Genomic DNA, 26,579 nt, shown 5'->3' on the forward strand with positions numbered 1-26,579 from the left:
GACAAGAACAGGAACAAAGCACTCAAGTGACGTGACACTCGTAATACTTACACACTTTAATTCAAGTGACAGTTTCACTGTAGGAGTACTTTTTACTTGCACGTGTTGCTACATTAAATGAGGTATTTGAATACATCACTGCACGTAGGCGACAAGGCAAAAGCAAAAATATGATGATCTTATCTTTACAACCAGGCACAAATTCTTTCAACTTATTCGTGATGCATTAAAGTAATTTCAAACAGAAAAATAGAAACTACATTAGTGTTAAAAAGTGGGAAAAACTAGAAGCAGATGTGAGTTTTCCTTGTTTGACATCGTGTCTGTACTTAACTCTGACACACAACAGTAAAAAGAATTGATACTTAATGAGATTTCAAACTTCAATCTGAGCCAATAGAAATGAAACTCTCCACAATCGAAGAAAACGCATGCCACACTTCTGTTTTTCTGGTAGGTTCCCGTTCAAAATGAGTCACTACTTGGGCCTTGAGAAAAACCCTCGCTGACTGACAGATGGCATCTAGTATGGGGAATTGAAGTGAAAGCTAGCAGAGGTTATTTAAGACCCATTAGGGGTCTGTGAGAGCTTGACTTGGCATACAATCAGTAGAGAAAAGCCATACTCACTCACACACATACACATACACAGATGGAAATGGAGCATGAAAGCAAACAGGAGGGATAGAACGAGGAGGTGAAAGACACTCTACAGAAAAGACATCTCCTTTTGACTGGTAATCCAGAAGGAATACAACCACAGGAGGGCTGTGGGACAAAGACAGAAGAGTTGACATGGATGAGAAAAGGACAAAGAGAGACAAAGCTAAGAGAAGGTGTGAAAAATGAGATGTAGTTGTAGCAAGGAAGTGAAAGAAGACAACATTCTTAATGTTTTGGTTGTGGTGATATTATCCAACATTTTCCAAAACCACCTCAGTGCCAGGTAAGAGATAATACGAGTTTCTCTCGAGACAGTCAGCACATGTCTCTTTATCCCTTCAGTGTTTTGGCCCTTAGCGTGACATCTCAACCTGTTAGAACATGGACTTCAGCAACTTCCATTATTAATCTCTTTTATTCTTCAGACTTGTTCGTGACTTTAGACTAAAGCCAGGAAAAAACACGAGCTTTGTTCTTTTCTGTTGCTGTGTCTCCGTCCTGTCCATCTTCTTTCCATCTCTTGGCTGGAAGTGAAACGAGGCAGAACGAAAGGATGTGGAACAGACAGCCGTGAAATGGAGGCCAGGGCCCCTGAGGAGTGTGCGACCGTGTGGATGTGTGTGTGCATCTGTATTTTTTTTTTTTCACATCTGTCAGTGAGGTGTGTACGTGAGTTAGTGGACAAATATTTTCCCGTCCTATCTTGCTGATATGTATTTGCAAAAAGATACAGTAAATATATCTTTGTGCATCTGTGTTTACTGCATAACAACAAGGTGGAAAACAGCTTTTGAAACTTGACTCCACTCTGTCTTTCCCCCATACCCTTTCATATGTGCACGAACACACACACACACACACACACACACACACACACACACATTGTACACACCAGCATGTTTACATCTCAGTTTTCCACAGTGCCACCCTGATTTCCGCAGGAACAGCTTTGTCTACCTCACTGTAAGGGCGGCATGTTGTTACAACGGCGGGACCAAAGAGATTGGAAAAAATCTGATGCAGAACGGCCCAAAATGACTGTGACAGGGGCAACAGATACATATACATTCGCTCTCTCAAAGCTGTTTTAACTGTCTTCAACTGTTAACAAAATCAATCACTGCGTTTTGCAAAATTCTGGCCAGTCATAAAGCAGTCGTGGTTTTCAAAGCTACATTTTTGGAAGGCTGGTTTGATTACTGGCTTGTCATCTCCCATGTTCTCTCCTTTTGTTTCCTGGCTGTTTGAAATAAAGTCTAAATGGCAATTAAAAAAAGACAGTTACACATTTTCTTGTTTAGCTTTCTTATCAGTAAATATTAGGAAAGTCATTGCTTCATGAGATGCAGACTGTTGAGGCACAGTGTAACCTGTATCCTGCAGTCTTCTTACAAGGAAGTGAATCTGATGATGTTTGTTATGAGTCTCTAAGTTTTCTGTTATGAGAATGCAAAGAGCATCTTTATTCGAAGGTTGTGAAACGTTGCACATTCCCTGTGACTTTATTTCTGTTGCATCAAGTTTGGTAGAGTTACAGCTGTTTAGAACACCAGGGTTTACTGATTTAGTTGTATAAGTATGCTACTCTTTGTGAATGGGCAAAAGTTAAAAAATTTTGCAGGTGTTTTTCAGACCTACTGAAAAATCTTGTGATGGAGCAAGGAGACTTGCTGTATTTCAAAATTCTCACAATTGTCTCTGAACTACACAGTGATTGATCTTACATTTGTGGACCTGTTACTGGCAGACTGACAGAGTTGTTTTGTCAGGTGAGGGTTTAAGGAAATAACCATTTTTTTTAGACAGCCTTGATCTTCCTTCTCCCTTTAAAAGCCTTATTTTTCAATAATGCTTACTTCTTTGAATGACAGAATGTAACTGCGAAAGTTGAATTTTTCAAACAAAATAAACTTCTATTGAGCTTTATTAGTTTTAATCTAAGTGGCAAAAGAGAAACAAAGGCAAAGAAACAAAGGAAGGAAACCTCTACTGGGATCTGATCCCAGACTAGTAAAGGCAGCCGTAGAAGAGAAGGTGGGCTAGACCACTCGATGATTTCTAGGCTCCATTTTAAAATAACATCTTTTTCATGTTCTGTAAATCTTGACTGCGACCCCCACAAAATATCCCCTGCGAGGCCTCAACCATCTGAGGAGTTCCTTCAAACCCTCCAAAGCTGCAGCTCCAGATTCACTCCATGCATTTTTCTACGATTAGTGAGAAAGTGTTGAGTGTAACCTGAGCAGAAGTGGTACGTTTGCGAGTAGGTGGGTGAGGTTGTGTGTGAAAGACTCTGGGTTATTTGAGATTCATTTTAGGCTCTGTGCAATCACACACTCTCATACAGTTCTTTGTGTGTGACTCACACCAATTAGGCTGCAAACCTTGGCCACCTCTACATCCTCTCCAGATGAGGCACCAGACATCTCAATTAAAAACTAAGAAATCCGAGAACACAAAAACAGAGGAGGAATGAGGATGGAAGAACTGATGGATAGACATGATGTTGTTCTGCAACGTGATCTGATGCGTTAGCTTCTGGCCGGAAGACAGCTGCAGTCTCACACATGCAATGCAGTTAAATGAAGAAAGAACAAACCTGGGAGGAGGAGTGTGGTTTGCTTTCAAAGAACTGTACATCTACCGGGAAACAAAAGCGGTCTGAAGCAACAGTTTTAAATCATTTAGTCTGCATGCAACTTCACGTTAAATTGTCATGACAAACAGGACTGAGCTGTGTGACGTGAGGATGTCAATGCCTATTAAGTGAAAGTGATTTTAGTTGAGATCAGCGGTGTTAGCAGACTAATCCTGGCAAACAACCACGGAATATCATTACAGAAACTATAAAACAGAATTATTTTTCTAAAGCAATCCTCTTCCAAGCCCTGCTTTGTCTTTTTTCCCATTTGTCATGTTTCATGTTGTGATTCCATTTTTCTTATTGCAGCATTCATTACATATGTGCAGCATGATGAATATGAATCACGTACAAGTTCGTTTATTTAAACATACAATACGCCGAGTTTCGTTATCTTTCGCTGCCTCTCCTTCCTCTTTGTTCTCCAATTATGACCAGATGTCAGCTTCTATAGTTGAGCTCTTAAATCACCTCAAATCATCACACCAGTCACTTATGAATGGCCCTGGTCGCGTGCACAGATAGTGTGCAACTCATAGACGCATTTTTACATTCACTACCTTCAAGGCATAGACACATGCACAAGCTGAAGTTGAAATATACACACACACACACACTCCAAAACCGCTTCCTTCCTTCCTCCCTTCTTACGCACAGCTTCCCAACTCTGCTTCAGACACGCTCCCATTGTCATCACATCTGGTTTGAACTATAAATCTTCTATCATTCAGTCTTCTGGGAGGAGAGAGAAACATTCAGAATTTCATACAAACGATTTGGAAAGACAGACACCAGAGACAAAGAGTGAAAAAGAGTGGGAAAAGAAAGAAAAAGAGTAGGAGGAAGTAATGGGAGCTCGCCGGGCATTTTCAGTTTTTGAAGGACAATGAGCAGAAAAAGAAACATCTTTTTCATTTTCACTTTACTGGTGGTCCCATAAATCTTCTCACACCAACGCATAGACACGCATACGTACACAAGCTCTCAGATAAACAAGCATGTGCACGCACACACACACATGGGCTATTTACTCACGCAAACATTTGCCAACCTACACACAATAAAAGAACAAACACTTCAAGGAATCTTCAAATTTCCCCCGCCAACAAAAGCCTGCCTTCACAAAACGTCTCTCCATCACTTCCAAGCGCTGGGCAGGAGTACAGTGGATGTTTTACGGCAATAAAACGCTATTACATCTGGGGAAAATGGGAAACTGTGAAAATATTGGTAGAAATTAAAACGCGGTCAGAGAAAAATGAGCCAGCCTATTGAGGAAGGAGGAATGAGGGCCTGAGATTGAGTGCTAATAGGAAAAAGGTGTTAAAGACACGTTGGGTTAGAAATTGAGAAGGAAAGACAATAAGACGCAGGTGTGGGCTCATTACTGTGAAACGGAGCGGTCATAGAATAATTACCACTGGACCACACAGGAGAGGAGGGCAGAGGAGATGAAAGCAGAAAAGAGGAGGAGAGAGGGATGTGAGGAAGCAAAGCAGAGCAGCAAAGACAACAAAAAAATCATTTTCATCCACCTATGAGCAGAGCGAGAGTGTCCATCACTTCGTAGACGGGGACAACTGCACCCACACATGCATGTATCCCTCCCCGTGCTTTGAACATCACTGCAAATGCAGATTGTTCCAGCTATGAAAACACTGCTTTCCATGCTAACTGCCTCTCCAAGGAGATGCTGTGGCATGATTCACGGCTTGAATTACAGGGAGGGGTCATCTCTGAAGGTTAACTTGGTGGACCACAAAGTATATCTGGGCGCCATTTGTTTAAAATAGTTCAAATACTCTTGATGCCAGCTTGCCAGGGATATGAAGTCAGTGTGGATCGTAATTAATCAGATTTATAAGCTTTCTGAGGAAGTAATTCTGACTGATAAGTTTTTAAGTGAACCATGAAGCACTTCAGGACTCCTGTTGTCTTTACAACATTGTCAAAATTACACCATTTATCAGAGCCAGACACCGATAAAACAGAAAGAATCTGACAGTCCGGTTGTTTGGGAAGCTTATTCAAACTCAGTGTAGAATCATATTTCATCTACATCACTTCATTCTACCCGGCTCATTCGAAAATATCCCAATAACTAACCATTCGCTGTAGTCAGGGTTAACCATGAAGCTATTAATGACTCAACAGTGGCCTACAGGTGAAAAAATATGGGACATTTCTGCTGAGCTGGGCTGAACTGTAGGCTGTGCATGAGGAGTCCCCACTTTATAAGCATTGGTAAAATCTCTGAGAACTTGGAAAAACATTGCACATGATGATTCAAAGTTTTAAAAACTTTTGTAAAATTAATAATGAAAGAACTTCAATTTTCTTTGTTTCTGCTTTAGTGTTTTTTAAATAAGCTATGGCATTACACCTGTGTCACACTGTATAGAACATCTGTAAGTCTTTTCTACTTCCATCCCTGCAGCACATGCAAAATAAAAAATGAGCCCACAGTAAATGAAAATGTGACAGGAGCAAAAAAACTCAGAAATATCTTCGGGTTCAGAGAATGAACTCATCCACGCTGGCCAAAAAGATGAGCAGAAGGATAAGAATAGTCCAGACAAATGCAAGTTAAACCATGCAGGAAAAGTCATTCACTACGCTTCATATGTTGACAAAGATTGTGTAATGACTTAATTCTCCACAATGGATACTGACATGGGACTCTTAAACGAATCTGAACAATGTTGCGTTACGTTTCAACTCAAAGCACTGGTCCTCACTGTCCAGTAAGACTGACTCATAAACTCATGATTTGTTCATTTGTTCATGTGGATTTGCACAATTGATTGTCTCTGCAGCGTGTGTGTGTCTGCATGCGTGAAGTGAATGAAAGGGACAGTAAATGAGGGAAGGAGGAGGAGAGGCCTTCTTTGAGGGGAGGAGGGGCAGCAGCTGCTTGCCTGGGTGACCTCAGCGGCAGCTGTTGCCCCCCCTTACACCCACCCTTCTGCCCTCTGTATGCCAGCTCGCCTTTGAAGTTCAGGTCAAGACCGATGCAGCTTTGAATCACATACCGATAATGATTACTGGAGAATACTAGGATATTATTCACTGGCAACATGCCAATTTGTTGCACTGACTGGAATTAAAATATTCTTGCAACTTTAACTGCAGTGCAGGCTTGACTGAACATGTAGTTTCGCGTTACACACACGTAAAGAGAGTTGTTTCACTAGTGTAGTTAAAGCATCAATAAAACACCAGGATAATTTGGCTGCATCTCGTGGGAAAACCAACATGAACCCCTCTTTCATAGTCCATCTCAGCAGAATTCAGAAAAATCATTGTCAAAAACAAACAGGTGCTTTTATAACCTATAATAAACATAAATAATCGATAAAGTATTGTTCCACCAGCAGTTCGTCACTTCCCAGCAGAGCTCGTCAAGCTCCCACTCTGGTCATTGATTAAACCACAAAAATCCATCCCTGTTCATCAAAATTTATATGGTTATACATTTTTGTAATATTGGAATAATTCAGCCATACAGGGTAGAACTGGAAACTGATTCTGAAGAACAATGCTGTACGTTTGTGAGCAGGTGGAATGACAGGATGGAAGTTTGAATCTGTTTTTGGCTTGTCATCGGTACACTGCAATTTCAAGATGGAAATGCTCAGCAATTGCACTGACTGCTCATTTTGCTCAACAAAAGCCTTCATATGAAAAACACTACAAGGACAAGTTAACAGTTAAAAAAAAAAAGATTTTCATTAGAGGAAGTCATAAAGTTTCCCACTTTAATAGAAAAAAAACTGTTGAATTGTTAGCTTAAGCATCAGCACTGAATCTAAATTTAACACAATTTTTTTTCAGTAAACTCTAAACACATGTCATCTACAATCATTGAGATGCAAAAAATATTGGCTGGTTATATCTGTATCGGAGCGTTTTACGCAAGCCTGTCTTTGAAGTGCCGACACTGGGCAGAGGGCGATGCTTTAGTCAGATTCTCTGGAACGCTGTGCAGCTTTAATCTCCCTGTTGGCATCCACTCTACTGACTGAAACCTGACACACACACACACACACACACACACACACACACACACACACACACACACACACACACACACACACACACACACACACACACACACACACACACACACACACACACACACACACACACACACACACACACAGTGGCATGTGCACAAACACATGGAATGATGGATGCACGCACAGGACGGGTGTGGAGATACTCCGGCACACAAGTAGACAAACACAGAGGCTTGCATGTGTAAGTGTGCACTGACATACTGTCCTTCCTAAAAGTATTTTGTTTACATGGATACGAGCTGAGGGAAGTGACTATTTGAGTCCCATTATAAAAAAAGCACACCTGTATTTGAGAAGCAAGGTTGTGAGAGTCCACAGGGTCATGGACTACAGCCGCTACAACTCACAGTCTGTACAACTGAGACAAAGACATGAAAATATACACACCCAGACATCAACAACAGATATAGCCTTCTGGGTTCTGAGCTAAAGGCTCATTGTGCTGAAAAAACAGAGGAACAGGGAACAACAATGTCTCTTTTATATATTGAGATGCACGCACAGACGTGACATCCCACACTGATGTAATGTCTTACGAACATTGCAAGAGAAAAATACACAAGCATCTACTTTAACAAATGCCTCATTCATTATTGTACAGGAACACACAAACACAACAGTTGTGGTCACAAACACTCACACAAGCATGAGGACTCAGACAACAGCAGTGCTTCATTGTCTGTAGAACTGCACGAGTTTGATTGCTATATAATGATCCTGCCAAACTAACCTGGCTAATTATATCTTAGAAACGCTCAGAGCAGTCATTTGGAGCAGACGAGCATGAAAAATACCAAGAAAGACAAAGAAATAGAGTTAAGACTAAGGCATGTGTAATGGAGATTGAAAGATGTGACTACAGGAGACCAAATGCAGAAGAAAATAAACAATTTGACACTATTTCAACAAATGATGTGTGTAGACTTCATGTATAACTAATGACATTTGCACATTTATGAAAGCAAGTATGTAACGTCTGGGGGACCAAACTGCCTAAACGCAGCTCTTTAGTTATACATAAAGTCTATTAAAATTGCTTGATACAGTTTATTACAGATTTGTTGACTTCCTCCAAAAGTTTGTATTGGTGTCTTGTGTAAAAGTAGGAGTTTTTACAACACACTTACCTATGACAATAAGTGTGTAGTTGATGTTTACGCTGCCAAATCCATTGGTGGCCTTACAGATGTAAGTCCCTGCGTCATCCGTCTCCACTTCTTTAATACGGAGAGCGTGCTGTAACACCCTGAACCGTGTCCAGCCACTGTGGATGTTGCGGCCATCTTTGGTCCACATGATGAGGGGCGGGGGGTCGCCCTCCACAGGGCAGGGCAGCTTCACAGTGCGACCCAGGCGGACGCTCTGACGATGGTTCACCCTCTCTGACACCCTGGGGGGACCTTACGAGAAGAAAAAGACAGATTTACCACCGGTAGCAGCAAAATCCATCTGGTATAATTTGGAAGAACAGGCAAGTTATCCTACATAATGTCCCACTAGCAGGGTTTCCATTTAATTGTCAAGTAAATTTGAGGCAAACATTTGAAATGTTTCAAAGAAAAAAACAGAAAAAGTGGATTAAGCTTGTTTCCATTAACGATTGGAGCGAATAAGCTTGACTGCGTAGTGTCATCAGAAATTGGCAATATAGGTAAAGTTATGCCTGGCTGTAATACACAGAGTAGACGAAGCCAGAAGCAAAGCAGTTGTCTGCCAACTGCTAAAAATCCTCAAAAAAGACGAAGAAATTCACAAAACTTTGGCAATCTATGACAGAAAAACGGACAGAAGTCTTCAGGAACTGCCTGGAAATTTGTAATTACCCTTTAATGTCAGCTGAAACTGGCATCCTTCATGATGTCTGACAACAAAAGAAGTGGAAGGACATAATCAGTCATGTGTGTTCAATGTTTGCTTCATCAAAACTTACTCAAAAAAGGTGACTAAAAATTACTTTAAAAAAAAAATTTGTGCCATGTCCATAATATTAATTCTTCAAAATGCACATAAAAATATGGCTTGAAAACATTGCTACTGTTTGACTAAAGACTGATTTCCTGAGAAAGGAGCGCATAAACACATTGTTTCCTTAATACGTCATATTGAATCCCACTGGAAAAGATACAATACATTACATAACATAACCTTACATGTAAACCTTAAATAAAAGTCCTAGTCACATTTACATCTCATTCCAGATAGCCTGTTTACAGGTTCAGATTTTATTTGTGATGTTCCACTTTGTACTCATCATTAACTTTTTTCTGATTTCAAACTCAACCTTTGCTCACATCATGGCAAACAAACAAAGAAATTCAAAATTAACTCTATATTTGAAGAATAAACCTTGTGCTCGATTTTAGAAATGTTAGTAAACCAAATCAAAAACCAGTGCAAAATATGTGGCATCCTTACATACTGTTAGCAGCTACTTCAGGAAGTATTTCAGCAAAAAGAGATGCATCAAAAGATTTAGGATCAAGATAAAGATGACCATGTAGTTCTTCTGCATTAATCCATATCTCCAAGTCTACAGTGACACAATCACTTCACATCCAAATAAGTATGTGAAATGCACAGGAGTTTTTCTTTAGACTTTCGTAAAGATCTTAATAAGACGCTGACATTTTAACACTGACAACAATAGCATCCCCTGGGAGCAAACACAAAGCCAAGCAGTAGGTTTAATCTTAGCTGAAAAGCCGTGCTGACACAAAATTTGGTGTGACCTTGACCGCTCAGTAGCTGCTCTACTGTGAAACAGCACACTAGAAAAACAAAGAGGGTGGAAAAGTAGCCTGATTGAACTGGAAAGGTGGGAGGAAATGATGGAAAAAGTGGGGGTGATGGAGAGAACAAATAGAGATGTGGAGTAGGGGGAGAGAGCGAGGAAGGCGGGAGGGTACGTAAGAGGAGAAGCAAGAAGGAAATGAAGGGAATAAGGGAGGATGGAATTTAAGGGAGTAGAGGAAGGGAATGAAATATGGCCCAATAGGAGAGGCAGACAAAGAAAGACAAACAGGAAGATCGAGTGGTGGAAGCAAGAGGGGTGGAGGAGTTAGCGAGGTTCAACGCAGACTGTACATCTCTCTTTGAGCTCTCAAATCTCCTTTAAGGTTAAGACAATACTCTCCAAATAGCTAAAAAGCACATAATAGGCCACCGTGTAGCAAACAATGCCCTGACAAATAACAAGAGGCCATTGTAAGGAAATCCACCATAAAACAACCCCTGCAGGTCATGTCCTGTAGGTTAAACATTTTCAAGGAAGGACAAAGGGTGTTTCATATTAACAGTGTGCCTGATAGAGGCTTATCAAGCAGAACACATATGCAGCCTGATACATGGTAGAAACAGCCTCAAATAAAGCACAAATATTTGTCCACTTTATTACAAATTTTGTCTGATACTTTTATGCCACACAGAAGAGATGCTGCTTATGGAGAACTTTAATTTGCCCTTGTGAAAATGGTTTAATAACTGTGGTAGAGGTCATCTATTGTGTATTGTTGGCGTCTGATAGTGTTCTTCTCGATTGTGTAGGTTGTGTTAAATACAGTCAATATGGTGTTGCTATATAAGAAAACACCAGTTTCACCCAAAGGTACAGACAGAACTTTAAACAGAGTTCACTCATTTAATTAAATGCCACATTCCAGTTGACTAAAACACAGGCTTTTATTTCTGAGAGCTACATCTTTGTACAAAAGTAATCACTGAGACACAGGAATGTTCCAGCTGATCTAAATCACTTCATGTGGAGGGAAACCAATGTCTAAGTAGTCCTGAAATTTTAGTAATAATGCCTCATTTCTCACAACGAATGACCAAAACGTCCAAATTAATACCCAGCTGTAATAGACCAAACTTATCCTTTAACTTCAAGAATTCTAAGTGTGTGACAAACTCACAGGTCTTTCTCAAGAAAAATCCTGCAGCACTGGTAGGTGCATTTACCTTTATTTATTTATGTTTTAGTTGGCATGAGCAACAGCCATCATTTGCATAAAAGTGCTTCAAAGAAAAACAGATGTAGACGTAGGAGATTAACAAGACGAAGCAGAGTACAAATTAAGCTGAAAAGGTGAGAACAAATTATAAAAATGGGGGAGCACTTAAAGTAGTTTGTGTGGTAATGATGGGCTGTTGTTTTAACAGGGGAACAGTAGGTGGACACAATGATGGATGGATGGAAGTGAAACGTGTGAAAAAGGCATTAGTCACACAGAGGTATTCATGGGAGCCTTTCCTCCTCTCTGCTCCCTCCATTCTCCTCATTTCTGCTGTATAAGCTGTATGGCTTTCTCATCAGGGGCCCAACAGCTCACTCTTGCTCCTTTTCCCAGCCCTATTCCTCTATTTGTTTTCTTTCCTTGCTACCTGGCAATTACTGGTTTCTTTTAAGCCATTACCATATTCTTCTATACCTATTTCTTTCTCTTCATTTCTTCTTCTCATCTCTTTCTCCAGCAGATTGAAATCACATCTTCCTGGACTCCTACTACTCCCCTGCTACCTTTTTCCTTGCTCAGAGCTCCTCTCTTTCTCCTATTACCACCTCCACTCCTCTCCTTTTCCTGGTTATGATTATTTTCTCCTTTCCTCTCTGCCTGTCTCCATTTTGCTCTCACTTTTCCTCTTTCATCACACTCATTCACACCATCCTCTTAGTCCACAGCAGAATCTTTTCTTTCTCTCAGGAGTGATTTACTCGTCTCCTGCCATTTTCAGATCAGCACACACACACACACACAACTTCCCCAGTTTCTTCCCCAGAGGATCACAGGAGCAGGACCGCTAACTGAACCTCTCCATTTTCAACAGTTAACCTCTCCTACATCTTCCTCCTCCACCTCCCTTTTTCTCCTCCTTCCCTCCCTCTCCCCTAGTCACGGGAAAACATGAGCAGCAGCCCGTTTACCTCCTCCTCCCAGGTCCATGACTGAAGTAAAGATTTTTTTAAATCTGTCTGATGGGGGTGAAACTGAAGCAAATTAAAAAAATCTATTCTTTTCTTTCATGACACACGGGGTCAGTGTGTGTGCATCTTTATGTGTTTCTGCACATGGGAGGCTTCAATTGAACATATGTGACGCTGAATGTTAGGAAAACTGCTACACATACTGTACAGTAAATACTGCAATATGAATTTGTACTAAAATACAGCCAGAAATTCATTTAGGTGACAGTTATGAACAAATCAAACAAACACAAATTATGGCATTGTTCTTTTTCATATTGAATACATCACTCAAACATTCGGATTGGGAAAAGTATGTGAACTACAATAAAATAACCAAAAAGAATCTAGAATCAGTATTTAACAAACTTTAAGTCCAAGTCCAATCAGTGAAACAAGATTAAAGGTATTGGGTTAAACCTGTTGATTTAAAAACCTTCCGAGAAGCATCAACTGACAAGAGCAATGCCCAGCAAAGAAGAGATCCCAGAAGATGCATGACAAAGAATATTTGTTAAAGCTGGAAAAGTAGTCTAGACATTCTTCAGTCAGACAGACTGTCTATAAATGCAGATTTAGTACTGTACTCTACTCTCTCTAGAAGTGGGGATCCAGCTAAGACGAATTAAGGTACCATCCAGAACGTTCAATGAGCTAAAAAAAAAAAAAGCTCCTCTTCTGCTAAGTAAAATCCCCGTAAGCCAGCAATTTGTGCTGGGAAAATGGTTTGTAGTCTGATGAAACTAACAATGGTTTGTTTGAGAAACTATGGTGTGAAAAGGCTTCAGCATACAATCAAGACAAAATCCCCGAAGTGTCTGGACAGCTTCCAATCATCAACAGGAAAATGAATTACCAAATTTATTCGGGTATCTTACGGCATTATGTCAGGTTGCTGTCCACAGTGGAGTTGGTAGATATAGCGGTATATTAACCCTCAATAATTAAGCATATTACTGAGTGCAGAATGCTGTCAACGTAAGTAATTCTGCCTTTTCGAGTGGCAGTCACATCCAAGACCTCAACTCAAGAGAGGCGCTATAGAATTACCTCAAATATAGCTGTGCCGTCAGAACTGTTGAGATAAACATTCCAAAAAGGGGCTCCTGAACTTTGTGCAGCTACCAGAAAGGCTTGTTACTACTGCCAAAGGAGGTTTGACCAGTTATTACATTTAAGGGATCACTTACTTTTTCCACCAGAACTGCAAATGTTTTATGGTTATGTTCAATAATACCATGAAATATCTCATGTGGTTGTGTGTAGCTTAGTTGAAGCCCATTGTTTTTTGGCTTAGACGAAGAACTAATTAAAGAAAAGCAGGTCATCGGAAAGAGTTCACAAAGTTCTTCTTGATAATGTATATAGTCAAATTACACTAATTATGGTTCTCTGACTGTTTGAGCACTGCTGTCTTGTATATGTGTGTGCATTGTGTGTGGGAGCAAAGAAAATTGCAGGGCTTTAAGATGTCTGTTTAGTGCATTTGGGCTTATAGTGCTCCCTTGCCCACAATTGACGTCCCACGACAATCTAAAGCACCTTGAAGATAGTTTATCTGCCCCCACATGCACGCCAAGACACATGTACACACCCTCCGCCCTCTCTTTCCTTTTATACAGCAGGGAGTATGCAAATAGGTTGGACATGCATGTCTGGTATTCTGCAGCCAACAACAGGAAAATACAGCCCAAGTCAGACACACAGTACTCCTGCAGAAACAGACCCTACGTGCTCAGAGCTGCACAAGCTCTGCAAGGAGAAAGTCTGAAGGCCAAATAAAGAAGAAATCAGTTCATACATTCTGTTCTTTTAGCAGTTACTCCCAAAACAAGGTCTGTACTGCTTCACAAATTAGGTTTTATCTGGAGCAAATAGACTTTCAAGTACATCACTCTCTTCATTTTCAGCTTGTACTCCTCCAGATACAATCAGTAAATTTATCCTGGATTTAATTTTATGTACTGAATGGTGCACAAGCGTCCAGTATCAACAGAAGACTGGGCTGTTTAGAAGGACTACAGCGGCAAAATGATCAGTTCTTTAGGAAATCCTGCCCTATCGTAACCACAGGATGACCTTGTTTACAAAAAATAAAGGATAAATTGGCTACAGTAAAAATAAATGCTTCTTGTACTCTACAATGAAGTAACATTAAAACTCAAAAATGAGTGCCTAAAATACACGATATAGTAGTTTATAGCACAACCTCATTCACAGTGTAACATGTCACAGTAGACAGGAAATACTTCAGAGTTCATTCTTAACTTTGGAAAAAGCGTTTCGACAAAATAACCTCAACTTAAGGTCAACTGATTAGCTTTTCAGCTATTCCAACCATATCATGTCATCCTCATGGATTTTGCTCAGTTGTCATGAAGATGCATCTCTTTACTGCAACCAATTTCTCTTATTGCACTGATTGACGACTTACAGCAGAAAAGCTGCTAAACTCACAATTTGAGAGTCACCTCAATGACAAGTGAGCAAACTCTGCTGAAAGATTGCTTTATACAGTTAAAAGATTTAGTCAAACTACTGAACAGTGGTTTCTTATGGTCTATTTCAGTCCAGTTTACCCCAATATGGTATGGTCTAGTTCATCCAATTGAGGTTAGTGGACTAAAGTTCCTCTCCTGACATGAATTTAGGACCTAAATACTCACTCATCTCGGATCAGAATTTCATATTTAGATGTTTTTTCCAAATTTCCGCTACCCTTCCCACTGACCTGCAGTTTGAGCTACATACACACCTGTGACTCTGCTCAAACACTGTAAATCTACTCTACACAATGAGAAAATGTAGTATTGGAGTAAATTAGCCTAGTAGAAACACTTGCCCACTACATTGAGCGTTTGCTTTTCTCATAATTTCTTCTATTTATTTTATTTTTATTTTATTTATTTATTTCATTCATTAAAAACAATACAACACAGCATGTGTTAAATGAATGAAAAGGAGCAGAGAGAAGCTATGGCTTATAATTTCTGCCCCTTATCAATAATAATTTTAACACATTTCAGTACTGTTTGGCTGTCACACACAGGCCTTTTAGCCAACATTCTACCGTAGAAAAAACATCATTTGGATATAAAAACATGTTTAAAAAAATTACATTTTCCGCAAATGGATCTTTTAATATCCAGATTAGCTTGATGTAATCAAGTTTAAAGTGGTCAGATATGCTCATACACTATTTAGTAGTTCAGTCCACCGCTGCATAAACAGTTAAGGTTCAGATTTAGGGAGATTTTCCTGATTTGGTCTCATCTACATCAATCTGCAGTCATTTCTTTATAATATAGATAAAAAGAAATAATGTAAAGTTGCTACACAAGTACATACAGACGATACAGAATGCTTTCTTGATTTGAATTGCAAATACTAGTAGTACACCTTTGGATTTTCACACGCTAATGTTAGCAAATATAACCCAGTAGTGTATCAACTCACAGTTTCAGTGTGTTTTCTTTGGTTCTCTATTCTGCATTCTTCCTTCAAGATCATTGCCAACACAGTGCAGTTAGTTCAAATCGGAGACACTAACGGCTTTCACAGACATGTCCATGGGTAAAATTTTGCTAGATGAAAAACAAAAAAACAAAAAACGAAACCAATACCATAGCTGACTAACAAAGCGGGGTTTGTAGCATATTTTAAACAAGGTGAACTGTAAATGCCAACTCTCTTCACAATGACACAACTGAGGTTTCTTAAAAGCAGTTTTATTCTCCAAACACGTCATTTTTGTAATTGCTGAAAAAATACTTGCTAATTTGGTCATTTTTTCTGTGTTGCATATTTTGGCAGCGTGCGATGGCTGGGACTGCCCTTTATGTTTTGGCTCGAGAGTTTGGTCTTTTAACGCTCTTAACGTTCCACTGGTCTTTGAGTCAGATGGGTCTGCAGAGTCCAACACAACGTTGTTGTTGGCAGGGAAGTGAGACTGGGGCGAGAGGGGAGAGCCGAGGAATGCTTTTGATGGAGAGCTCCTAACAGCGGGACACAGCGTTGATGTACTGCACAAGGTAGAGGTGTGTGTGAGTGTCGTTGCGTGCGCTGCTGTAACACAATGTGCGTTTCTCAAAAGTTTGGAACACTAGAAGACAATTGGGTTCTCAAGAGTTCTTGTTATTATTGGATGAGTTGTAAAAGTAACATCTTTACTTCTAACTTGGACCTTTAACAAAACTCAATATATAAAGTGAGCACAAGGTTTATCCTCTCATTTAGCTTCAGTGAAAATTTTTGTGTGCTTTTTAAATTATCCCAATACCCACAGGTATACTATTAATATAATGTTTTTGGTGAAGCCCTGTTTCAACCTGCTGTTACATTTGCATGCAAATAATTTTTATAAGGTCGAAACCTGTTATCAGGTCCATACTTATTATGAGAAGCAGGATTGTTTGTTGCACAAGGCCACCTTAGCAGAACCAGAATCAACACATAAAAGCTGCCTGTGGTCTCACTGACTGTTTATCCTTCTCTGTCGCAGACAAACAAATTCTCAAATGCAAACTTGATTGTCTTTCTGTTGCCTGAGGCAACAGAGGCAGACTGATGTGTGCATATTAAATTGTCTTCTGCAGGTGTACACACACACACACACGCACGCACACACACACACACACACACACACACACGCACGCACACACCAGAGACAGACACTCTCTTGTTCAGACCCAGTCACTTCCATCCCATCAACAGGTCAACTGCTGCTTGTTACTCCATCCTGACAGTTAACACTGGGCCTGAGGCTGGTACAAATCCAAAAGGCTGCATGACACACATACACGCACATCCACACAAAAACCAAGGCCTACATTTCTTTCACTCTCTCACACACACACACACACACAAAAGAAAAACACACAGCGGCCAGAAAAAAACTTTGAGGAATCTGCTGAGTGGTTGGTTCAGCAACTTGATCCTCTCAGCAACTCACACCATTGGCTTTCTGAGAACACACACAAACACATGTACCCACACACACAAAAAGGTGTCAACCTTGTGTAATCCCTTTTATATTTTGCTTTGATCAGATATTTTATGGCTTGATTGACCTTTCCGAGAAATGTGATTTCCCCCCCCCTCTTACTTTCTTCTTATTCCCTCCATCTTCACCCCTCTCTTTGTGCTCCTTTCACTACAGCTTTTCTAATAGCGGGTTATATTGTTCCAGCTTTCCTCTCTATCTGCTGCACCTGTCGGCTTTTCCCTGCAGTAAAAACCTTCTACAATCACAATTAAGAAGCATGAGCCAAGGCTGTTATTTAGAAGAAACTTACCAAACAAGTTGCTCTGTTGCAAAACCAAAGGGGAAAACATTACCTCAAATACAACTACAGTACTCAAAGAGGCTAGAAGCAGTCTTCTTTAGAACAATTCACACGTATGAACGGTGTCTTAAATGACGTCCTAAATTTGAAATGCGATCTAAAATTACCACATAATCACAGTGTTTCTTCCAAAAACAAAGATCATGGATTCAATATCATGAAAATGTTCTGAAACCAGCAGGGCAAGGTGTGAAACCTAACCGCAGAGCTTTTCCTGTTCGGTTTATACTCAACAGTAAATTTGCTGAAGCCCTGGCCTAAAGAAAAACATGAATCATTTTTTGTGACACGCCCCACCCCAGCGGATACTGGAGAGAAGATTTATGAAAGCAATTAGTTTATTTAACGAGGATATAAGTCGAAGGTAAAATGAGATCATATTTTCTCTTTGAAATCTTGTTATACATTTATACAACTGTGGGAAAATGTCATAGATTTGCTCTATGACAAACTGCTAAGACTGTCACTCTTTGTATAACTCACTAGGTAGCCATTCACAATCTAAAGCTAGCTTGTAGCTACTGAACCCTACATAATTTAATAAAAATTGCTAACACGTCATTCCAAAAAGAAGATTCATCTTTGTGTCATATTTTTATTTATTATTAAATGGCCCGGTCTGACACCATTACAATGGCTTAGCTCAATGCTATAAACTCATTATCTCTCATGGGAACATAGTAATAGTAAGCACCGTTTTTCAGCTGCAATTCAAATCCAGTGATTTTACAAAAAGCACACTCAACTAAAATGAGGACGTGTAGTGACGACGCTCTGCTCTGAGTATAAATACATGGTAGAGGTGGCAGTAAATACTGACAAATTTGGACTGATGAAGATTCTGAGGCAGTATTTGTGGGCATCTGTTGCAGCTGAGCAGCCGTTTTCAGCAGCTGGACCAACATTAACTACAGAACAAATCACTCCAGCTTATAAATCAGGTGGACTATTCAAACTACTATGAAGAGATTAATGAGATTACAGGTTATCTACTGTGACAGACTGCAGTTTGTTTATGCTGTTTATCAAGTAGTTTGTTGGGCCAGTTGTTGCAGCAATTTTAATTCATGCAATTATGTGTTTTCTATTTAAATTCTAATTTAAGTAACCTTGTGTTCACTTTATTCTAATTCCGAATGTAGCTGAAGTGATTAATGACAAACATAAGTGTCTGCCATTAAAGCTTCCATTCTATTTCATTCATTTAATGCTTAATTGTTTATTGGCCACCTATCGGCTAAGTTGTTTGAGTTGTTAAAATTGCCTCTCTAATTAAGAATAATACAGTGTCTTTATTAAAAACTGGTTCCAAAAAGAAACTCTGTGATCCCATCTGTTTTTGTCCAGAGGGAGAATGAAGCAACTAAATTAACATTTACAAAGACCAAGGTCTGTGTTCCTAACAAAGTCACGCTTAAACGCATTTTTGAAATTCAAAAGTCAAATTCAGAACAAATGTCAACACAAACTGAAATTGCAGCCTGCACATCAGTAAACACTGTAGTAGTTTAATCTCACAAAGAGAAGACAGAAGATACTGGAACATGGGAAAAGCGGGAATGAGGTTTTCTGAAGAAACCGTTACAGGAAACATAAAGTTCTGCTAACCACGAAAAACCTGAGGGCAGTTTAAATCTACAGCATTCTTTTAAAGCTTATAAAGGGCTTTATGAAAACCACATCATGCACAGTATGCACTTGTGTGGGCGAGTGTGTAGTAACACCGTGGGCCCATTATATAAAGTACAGAAAGGGAGGAAGCAGAGTGTGAAAGACAAGAAGAACATGCACCTCAACAGAGAGTTAAGGGATGAAGTCAGGAAGGGATAAAGATAGTGGAATTAATCCACATAAACAGCTACCTGCTACATTTGAGAATTTACTGCTAAACTACAGACTGGACAAGGAACTGACATTTTAATAACTACCTTGAACAAAAACCGTAACAGAATAGACTTTGCTTGGTGTAACCTTTTATTACATTCACATCCTGCGAGACAAAAAAGAAGTGAAAAGAGTGACAGAGGTGCAGACATCCGCTAACAACCTACAGTCACGACTTGTTGAAAACTGATCGGGGTAGCTGCTCACAAATGAAGACAAGGTTGTTTTTTCTGTCTTCTGTCTTTCACAGACGGAGGAGAAAAGAAGATTAGATTCAACATAGTTTGACAGTGAGCATATTTACACATGACACGTCTCCAAAATGTCCATCTCACACGATGAGGTTTGCTTTAGTTTTTTTTTTTAATTTTTCATCTCAATTCACAACCACACAGCAAATGCTATGGGTAGATAAAGAGTGGGCTGCAGCATCATCTTATAGCTTCTTCATCAAGAGGTAAGGAACAAAAGTGAAAGAAGGTCAAAAAGGTGAGCAAGAAAAAGACTCAACAACCAGAGCAAGCAGGCCAGCTAGGTCTGAAAGTAGATCAAAGGCCAAAAGTACTATTCCAGTACAGAGCGTGTTTGTGAGTGTGTGCGCATCATTCCTTACTGGTCAGTGTATGGAAGCTGGGGACTGGGTTACATTCTAGTGCAAAGTAAGACCTGACACAGACAGGGGGCAGAAGCTCTGATCTAGGGTCAGTTATCAAGAAACATCACATTCATCTTTAATCAAAATAATAATAATAATAATAATAATAATAATAAAATAAATACATAAAATATGCAGCAATGTAAGATATGCTAAAAACAAGTGGTTTGGAAGTTGCAGACATCAAAATCTGTGGTGTATTAGTGCTACTGGGAATACAGAAACAAAAAAGGAAAAAAAACAGAAATGTAAGAACTGCCTGTTTCATGCAATGTATATATTCCTGGCAGTCATTAATAGTCTAAACCCTAAGTAGTCTCTGGGCATTTTTTGCTCCTGTCACATTTTTACTCACTGTGGGATCATCTTTTGCTGTATTATAAAGTCCTACGCCTCTGTGTAAATAGCATTACCATGACTAGAAGTAGAGGAAATCCAAAAATGCTTTTCTGCAGTGCAACAGTTATTATGGCTTCAATCATAAAGAGAAAACAAAACTTGAATTTCTTTGATTATCTATATAGTAGTCACACCTCGGAGCAATTTTTGTAAAAAAAACAAACAAAAAACCAAAAAACATTGTACTTCCTTTTTTCATCACATGACTATTGGTTGCAGCTGAGTCTTTAATTGGCATCATGACTGTGGCAAAAATCACAGCATTTTTTGTTATTGAAAGAACCAAACTATTTATTTTCATCATTTTTTAAAACTAGACAAATGGAATAAAAGGAATTTTGATGAGATATCTCAGTTCTAAGCTTACATTGGTTTATTTTTCTGACAGAACTGCATGTCACAGGTGATTTATTCAAAGATAATTAGAAAGTTCAATTTTTGAAGATTTTTTTATGTTGCATTTTCTGGCTCTGACAAATGGCAAATTTTGACAGTTGTTTTTAAAAGACATCGTATTGGAAATTGAGTTCTGAATTTAAGGTGGTCCAGCAAAAAAAAAAACATTAAAAATTACTCAAGCGATCAGCAGTAACCCCAAAGAAACATTTGTTAGGCTGCAAAGTCTCTCCAAAACGGCAGCAGTGGCAGGTGCTCTGGTTGCATGTGAGGAATCTGAGGCTGGGGTCAATGTACTTATTCGGTCACTGTCAGGTTACAGTCACCAGCTGTGGACATAACTTAGCAAGGACCCAGTTAACCAGTCACTGACAAAGAGAAAAAACACTTTGTACGCATGCTTTCTGAGGTAAACAACCACATTTTAACTTTAGTCTACTAATCTCAACAGACTGATGATGGCAAATGACCACCTGTGAGGTAAGAGTAGTGTGTGTGTGTGTGTCCTCGTCTCGTGCCTCACAGATAAGGCGGGGAATAGTTAGCATAAGATAAGAAATAGTTAACACTCCTGAGTGTGTGCGTGTTTGTGTGCATGTGTGCGTGAAGCAAAGCGGTGTCCTCGACCTGACGTTTATCAGCATTCTGGAGGCAGACACTGTTACTCATTAACAGCAGTGATAACACACAGCAATACACATGCACACATGCACAGTACCACCACCTGCTGTGCTCCACCTCAGCGATAAAGAGGTGAATATTTGCTGCAAGGGAGCCATTCATATTTGCATAACACATATAAAGAGTAAAGGAGTTAGAATGCGGGAGAGACTAGCTTTATAAACACAACAGATGGATTTGGTTTCATAGCAATTATATAATTCCAGATAAAATTTGAAAGGGATGTATTGAAGTAAGTGACCCTGGAAGGCCAATGCTGACACAGACATTATTAACACAATTTATATGAGATGGAAAAGTGTTAGCACTGTTAATTGTGCACATGCACAGAGTTTTGCAGCCACATGCGTGCAATACGCGCAGGCAGTACCTATCATCTGCGCTTTTGTGACCACTAGTAGATGCCTATGAACAATTTTTCAAACTGAAAACATCTTATTCTGTGTCAGTCAGCAGCCAGGCTGATCCAACCTTCATTTTAAACATCATCACTGCTGAAAAGAGGTGGGTTTGCAGCTACCACCAAGAGAAGAAACTATAGTTTGCATAGTAAAAGAGCTTGCACCTCCTGAAATTGGAGTCAGAAGCGTACCAGGAGCATCCTCGTTGGCTTCTTTAACAACAGTGTCATACATTTATACATGGTTGTACTGTGCACTAGTACACAACAATCTGCTGCTGAGAGGCAGAGTTCTGAGGCACCTGAATGGGAACATTCTGCACAAACAAACTGAACTGTTGTGTGATGGGTGCTACAATGTGCCCTGTCACAGAGTGGGAATTTTGCACAGGTAATTTAGCCACAACAGTACAATGACTCCTGTCCTACACAGAACAGAATAGAATAGAATAGAATAGAATCACTTTATTCATCCCCGAAGGGAAATTCAGTTGTCAGGGTTCTTATCCGTTTAATTTTGAATTGAATAGCCTGACTGCTGATGGTATGAAAGATTTTCTAAATCTTTCTGTCCTGCAGCGCAGGGATAGGAGCCGTCCACTGATGTTATGTTGTTCATTGAGGAAGATGTGAAGTGGATGATCCATGTTTGTAAGCATGGCCTCCATCTTGCTCAGTGCCCATCTCTCCACCTCATCCTCCAATGTGTTCATTGTGATTCCAACCACAGAGCCAGCTTTTTTAATCAGTTTGTTCAGACACCTTGTATCATTGTTTGTGAGATTTGACTCCCTATTAGTTCTTCCTCTTTGCCAACATTAAATTTGAGCTGGTGAGTCAGTGTCGTGACAGTAAAGTGCTGGTAGCCAGCCCGGTATTGAGGTGCAGGGAGAAGGGGGTGGCAATCAAATTTAAAATAAATACTTTGAAAAAAAATATTTGTACATGCACAATCTCTGAATTTCTTGATCTCATTTCATATTCTATATTCAATAAACTGGGTCACTGGTTCTTCTAAGCAGTCGCTAGTTACTTTGCAGTAACCTGATATTAGTCATCAACCAAATAAAAATGATTTGCAAAGAAAAATGTTACAACAGCATTTAAATGAATATATTTCAGTGCAAAGTGAACCTTGCATTGTAATGTGATGATGTATTTGTGTAAGATGGCTTAGGTAACCAAGGAATCTAAGGACCCAGTTCAAGGTTTGATGTGTAGCTGTCCCTTCAGCTGCAACTCATCACACCAATACTTACTGGGTTGCCATCAAAATATTTGCTGTCTTTGACATTTTATTTAGTTTTCCTATGTTTCTGAGTGAAGCAAAGATTATTGTGTTGTTTTTTGCACATTACATCCCTGTAGTCATGTAGATTGATGTTTCTAAAAGAACTGATGATTCAACTTCAAAACAAACAGCCAAACTTGAAGATACATTTCACTCCATGAACGTAATAATCCCGTATTCCTATTCTCCTCTCCCTCATTCTTCCTCCTGTATTTCCTCCTCCTCTCCCTCACATTTTCTCCACCTCCTCCACCTGTGTGTTTTCTGGTTCACTGGGTGGGGAGTCAAACATTCCAAGCGTGCACATAACACACACACACACACACACATGCACATATACACACACTCATGCCCCCGTCCTACATTCCACACCAATCCTCAGCCGTGACTAAGTCCATTTGTTCAGCTCTGGTCACTGTCTTAGCGTACCGTGTGTGTGAGAGAGGGCATAAGGTGTGTGTGTGTGTGTGTGTGTGTGTGTGGTTTCATGTGCTTAGCCTGTGCCTCCTTTTTCTAATCTCCCCATGTCGACTGACATCTAAATGTCCCCCAAAGCCTTAAATGGAAAATAATTCATAAAGAAGAGGGGAAATACCCAAATGAAGATACAACAAAGCTTACACAAACCTTTCACCTTCATGAAACAAGGGTGGTGGCCTCAGAAAGTAATGTTTTGACTGAAGAACAAATAACGTATGTTCAGCAATGACATTTTCCTAGTTAAAGTTATACTTCAGCTTACAAATCTACATCACATGCATATTGGGAAAAAAAGTGGAGTCTAAGAATGTGTTTAATCACTGAGACCACATCGCCCTTTCATTCAATTGAATTATGCCAGTCTGTTCAAGCAATGTGCATGTCAACACATAGACAGTAAACTAAAAACTTTCTCCAACTTTAGGCGGACTGCAACATGATGTAATATGGAAAGGTGATGCTTTGGCCATTCAGATACCTGCAAGAATTCTGTCTTGGTTGGAAAACCTTTAAATAACAGTGAGACTAACATTATCGTGACCTGAAAATACTTTTGGAAAACTGGGCACAGCTCGGTTAAAAGTTTCCTTAACTAGACCTTGAGTATATGAAAAGAAGCTCACTAGTTGAATCATTCATTTTATAAACTGAATGTGTGTGTGTGTGTGTGTGTGTGTCCAGGCGCATACAGTATTTGCCATGACGCACACAGTGAGCCAGGAACAGAGTCTGAGAAGTGTTGATTGATGGTGAACACTCTCCATCAAACACACACACACAGGCAAGTCCAGATTACTGCCTGAAATGAATCAGTCATCATGTCACTTATAACTGTCAGTATAGACTAATCGCTCCGTCTCTCTCGGTCTCGCTCATGTGTTCGTCATTTCTAGTTCTTGTTTTCCTCTCATGATTTTGTATATATGTGAATGTGTGTCAGAAATATGAGGAAAAAAATAAAACTTATAAGACGATAGCTTCCCATTGGTGCAAAGATATCAGTACATCTGAAGACTTCATGTAAAAATTGCAATTAGTAGCAGAAGTTACACAACATTACATTTCTAAATTTACAGTATTCCTTTTATCTCAGCACCTTTTAAGTGTTTATTTAATGTCTACTGTTGCACAAAGAGAGAGTAACGTAATTTCGATTCTGGGTATGTCATGCACATATTGAAGAATTGACAATAAAGCTGACTTTGACTATTCCATTGGTTATAATGCCTTCAGTTTGGAAGGGTTTGGATTTAAATCTATTCCATTTGTTTTGGGGCTAAAACACATAACCAAGCTTCTAACACTTAGATACTGAGAGTGAAAACCAAGGGAAGGTGTTTTCATAAACCTGATGAAGTAGTTTTAGTGCTTACACAGACAGCAAATAAAACCAAAACTTAGGTTGAAGGATGGCTCCACATGGGACTTAGGACCCGATCTCCTGGGTGGTGGTTCTGCTGTTGACTTAGACAACCATCCTCCCCTCTTACCACCTACAAAGACTTTCCTATTACAGCATAGTCTTACCTTTTGGAGAGAAAATGTGTTGAATGCCATTTAGTTGTATAGGAACCAAATTTTTTGGGAGACAGAGTCAATTAGAGGTATGAATTGTACACCCTAACAGGTGGCAGGAAAACTACCAGGGGATTGAAGGAGATGTCAAACAAGTACAGTCTGTACAAGCCCACACAGTGCTGAGAAGTTTTCTAATCGGGGATATTAGAAGGAAACACCTGTGCAGGTGTGCTGTGGGTGTGTAGGAAGTGGACACAAACGGCAAAAGGAAAAAAAATGCTCACTTAGACAAGTACTTCAGAATGCTTTTTCAGTACGAAACTCAAGAACATTGTGCAACTTGTTTCCACTGAGAGGTACACACAGCAGACAGAGTACACTAATCTTTATGCTCAACTAAAACTTGCCACATGTAATCCAGTGCGGTTAAAGCTACACCTCAACTCCTAAACCACCACTACGCTCTGATCTGAGAGCTTTCTTTTCCCCCACCTTCTCCATTTTCCACCACATCCCACTGCCTTCACTAAAGCTCCGACAACACAACAGTTAAATCCCAGAAAGCAGCCCATAAGTACTTTTGTTAATTACATGTGGAAGAATAGGCCTGTTGTGTCCTGGTGTGATAATGGTGCCAGCACAAACAGAGGGATTACCTTCGGACAATAAGTACACTGAGCTGACCAGTGTGATGGAGGGCCATGTAGTGGGAAATGATTAGCACGGCTAACTTGGTCTGCAGGCCTTTCAGCTCTGCATCAGCAATGTGTGGTTACTGGCAGGGGATTAATGTCCTGGGATATTTCACTGTAGCTGTAACCAATATCTGTTTTTGTAGTTTTTTACAGATCTAGTCAATGTTTTGCCTCTTGCTTTGGGAAAAACGCAAGAAATGCCATCCTCTGTTGCTTTGCAAACTATGAGCAATAATCAACACAGGATGCACTCTCTGCTTCAGCTGTATTTGAAGTTAGAAAATAGTTGAATCGCACTGTGTCAAGGTCTGGGATATGAACTTTTGGCTTTTGGTAGTCGTCTGTGAGCACAGATGTTTTGGCTCAGTGTAGACTGTGTTTGCATGAAATCAGTTTCAAAGTGACATAAAGTAAATTATATTTATGTAATCCAAAGTGAAAAAACAAAAAAGGCTTCATAGTGTGTATATCAAACTCGCATAAAACTCTACA

General features: G+C 39.7%; 1 protein-coding gene across 1 annotated transcript in view; it reads right to left on the reverse strand.

The window, feature by feature from the left end:
• fgfrl1a (fibroblast growth factor receptor like 1a) overlaps positions 1-26,579 on the reverse strand; it is an 80,176-nt gene that overhangs the window by 40,863 nt on the left and 12,734 nt on the right. Inside the window, exon 3 of the mRNA XM_022199187.2 lies at positions 8,511-8,783. Within this exon, the coding sequence (XP_022054879.1) occupies positions 8,511-8,783 (273 nt within the window). The remainder of the gene's footprint in view (positions 1-8,510; positions 8,784-26,579) is intronic.

This window comes from Acanthochromis polyacanthus, chromosome 10, assembly GCF_021347895.1.
Source record: "Acanthochromis polyacanthus isolate Apoly-LR-REF ecotype Palm Island chromosome 10, KAUST_Apoly_ChrSc, whole genome shotgun sequence".
NCBI lineage: Eukaryota > Metazoa > Chordata > Actinopteri > Pomacentridae > Acanthochromis > Acanthochromis polyacanthus.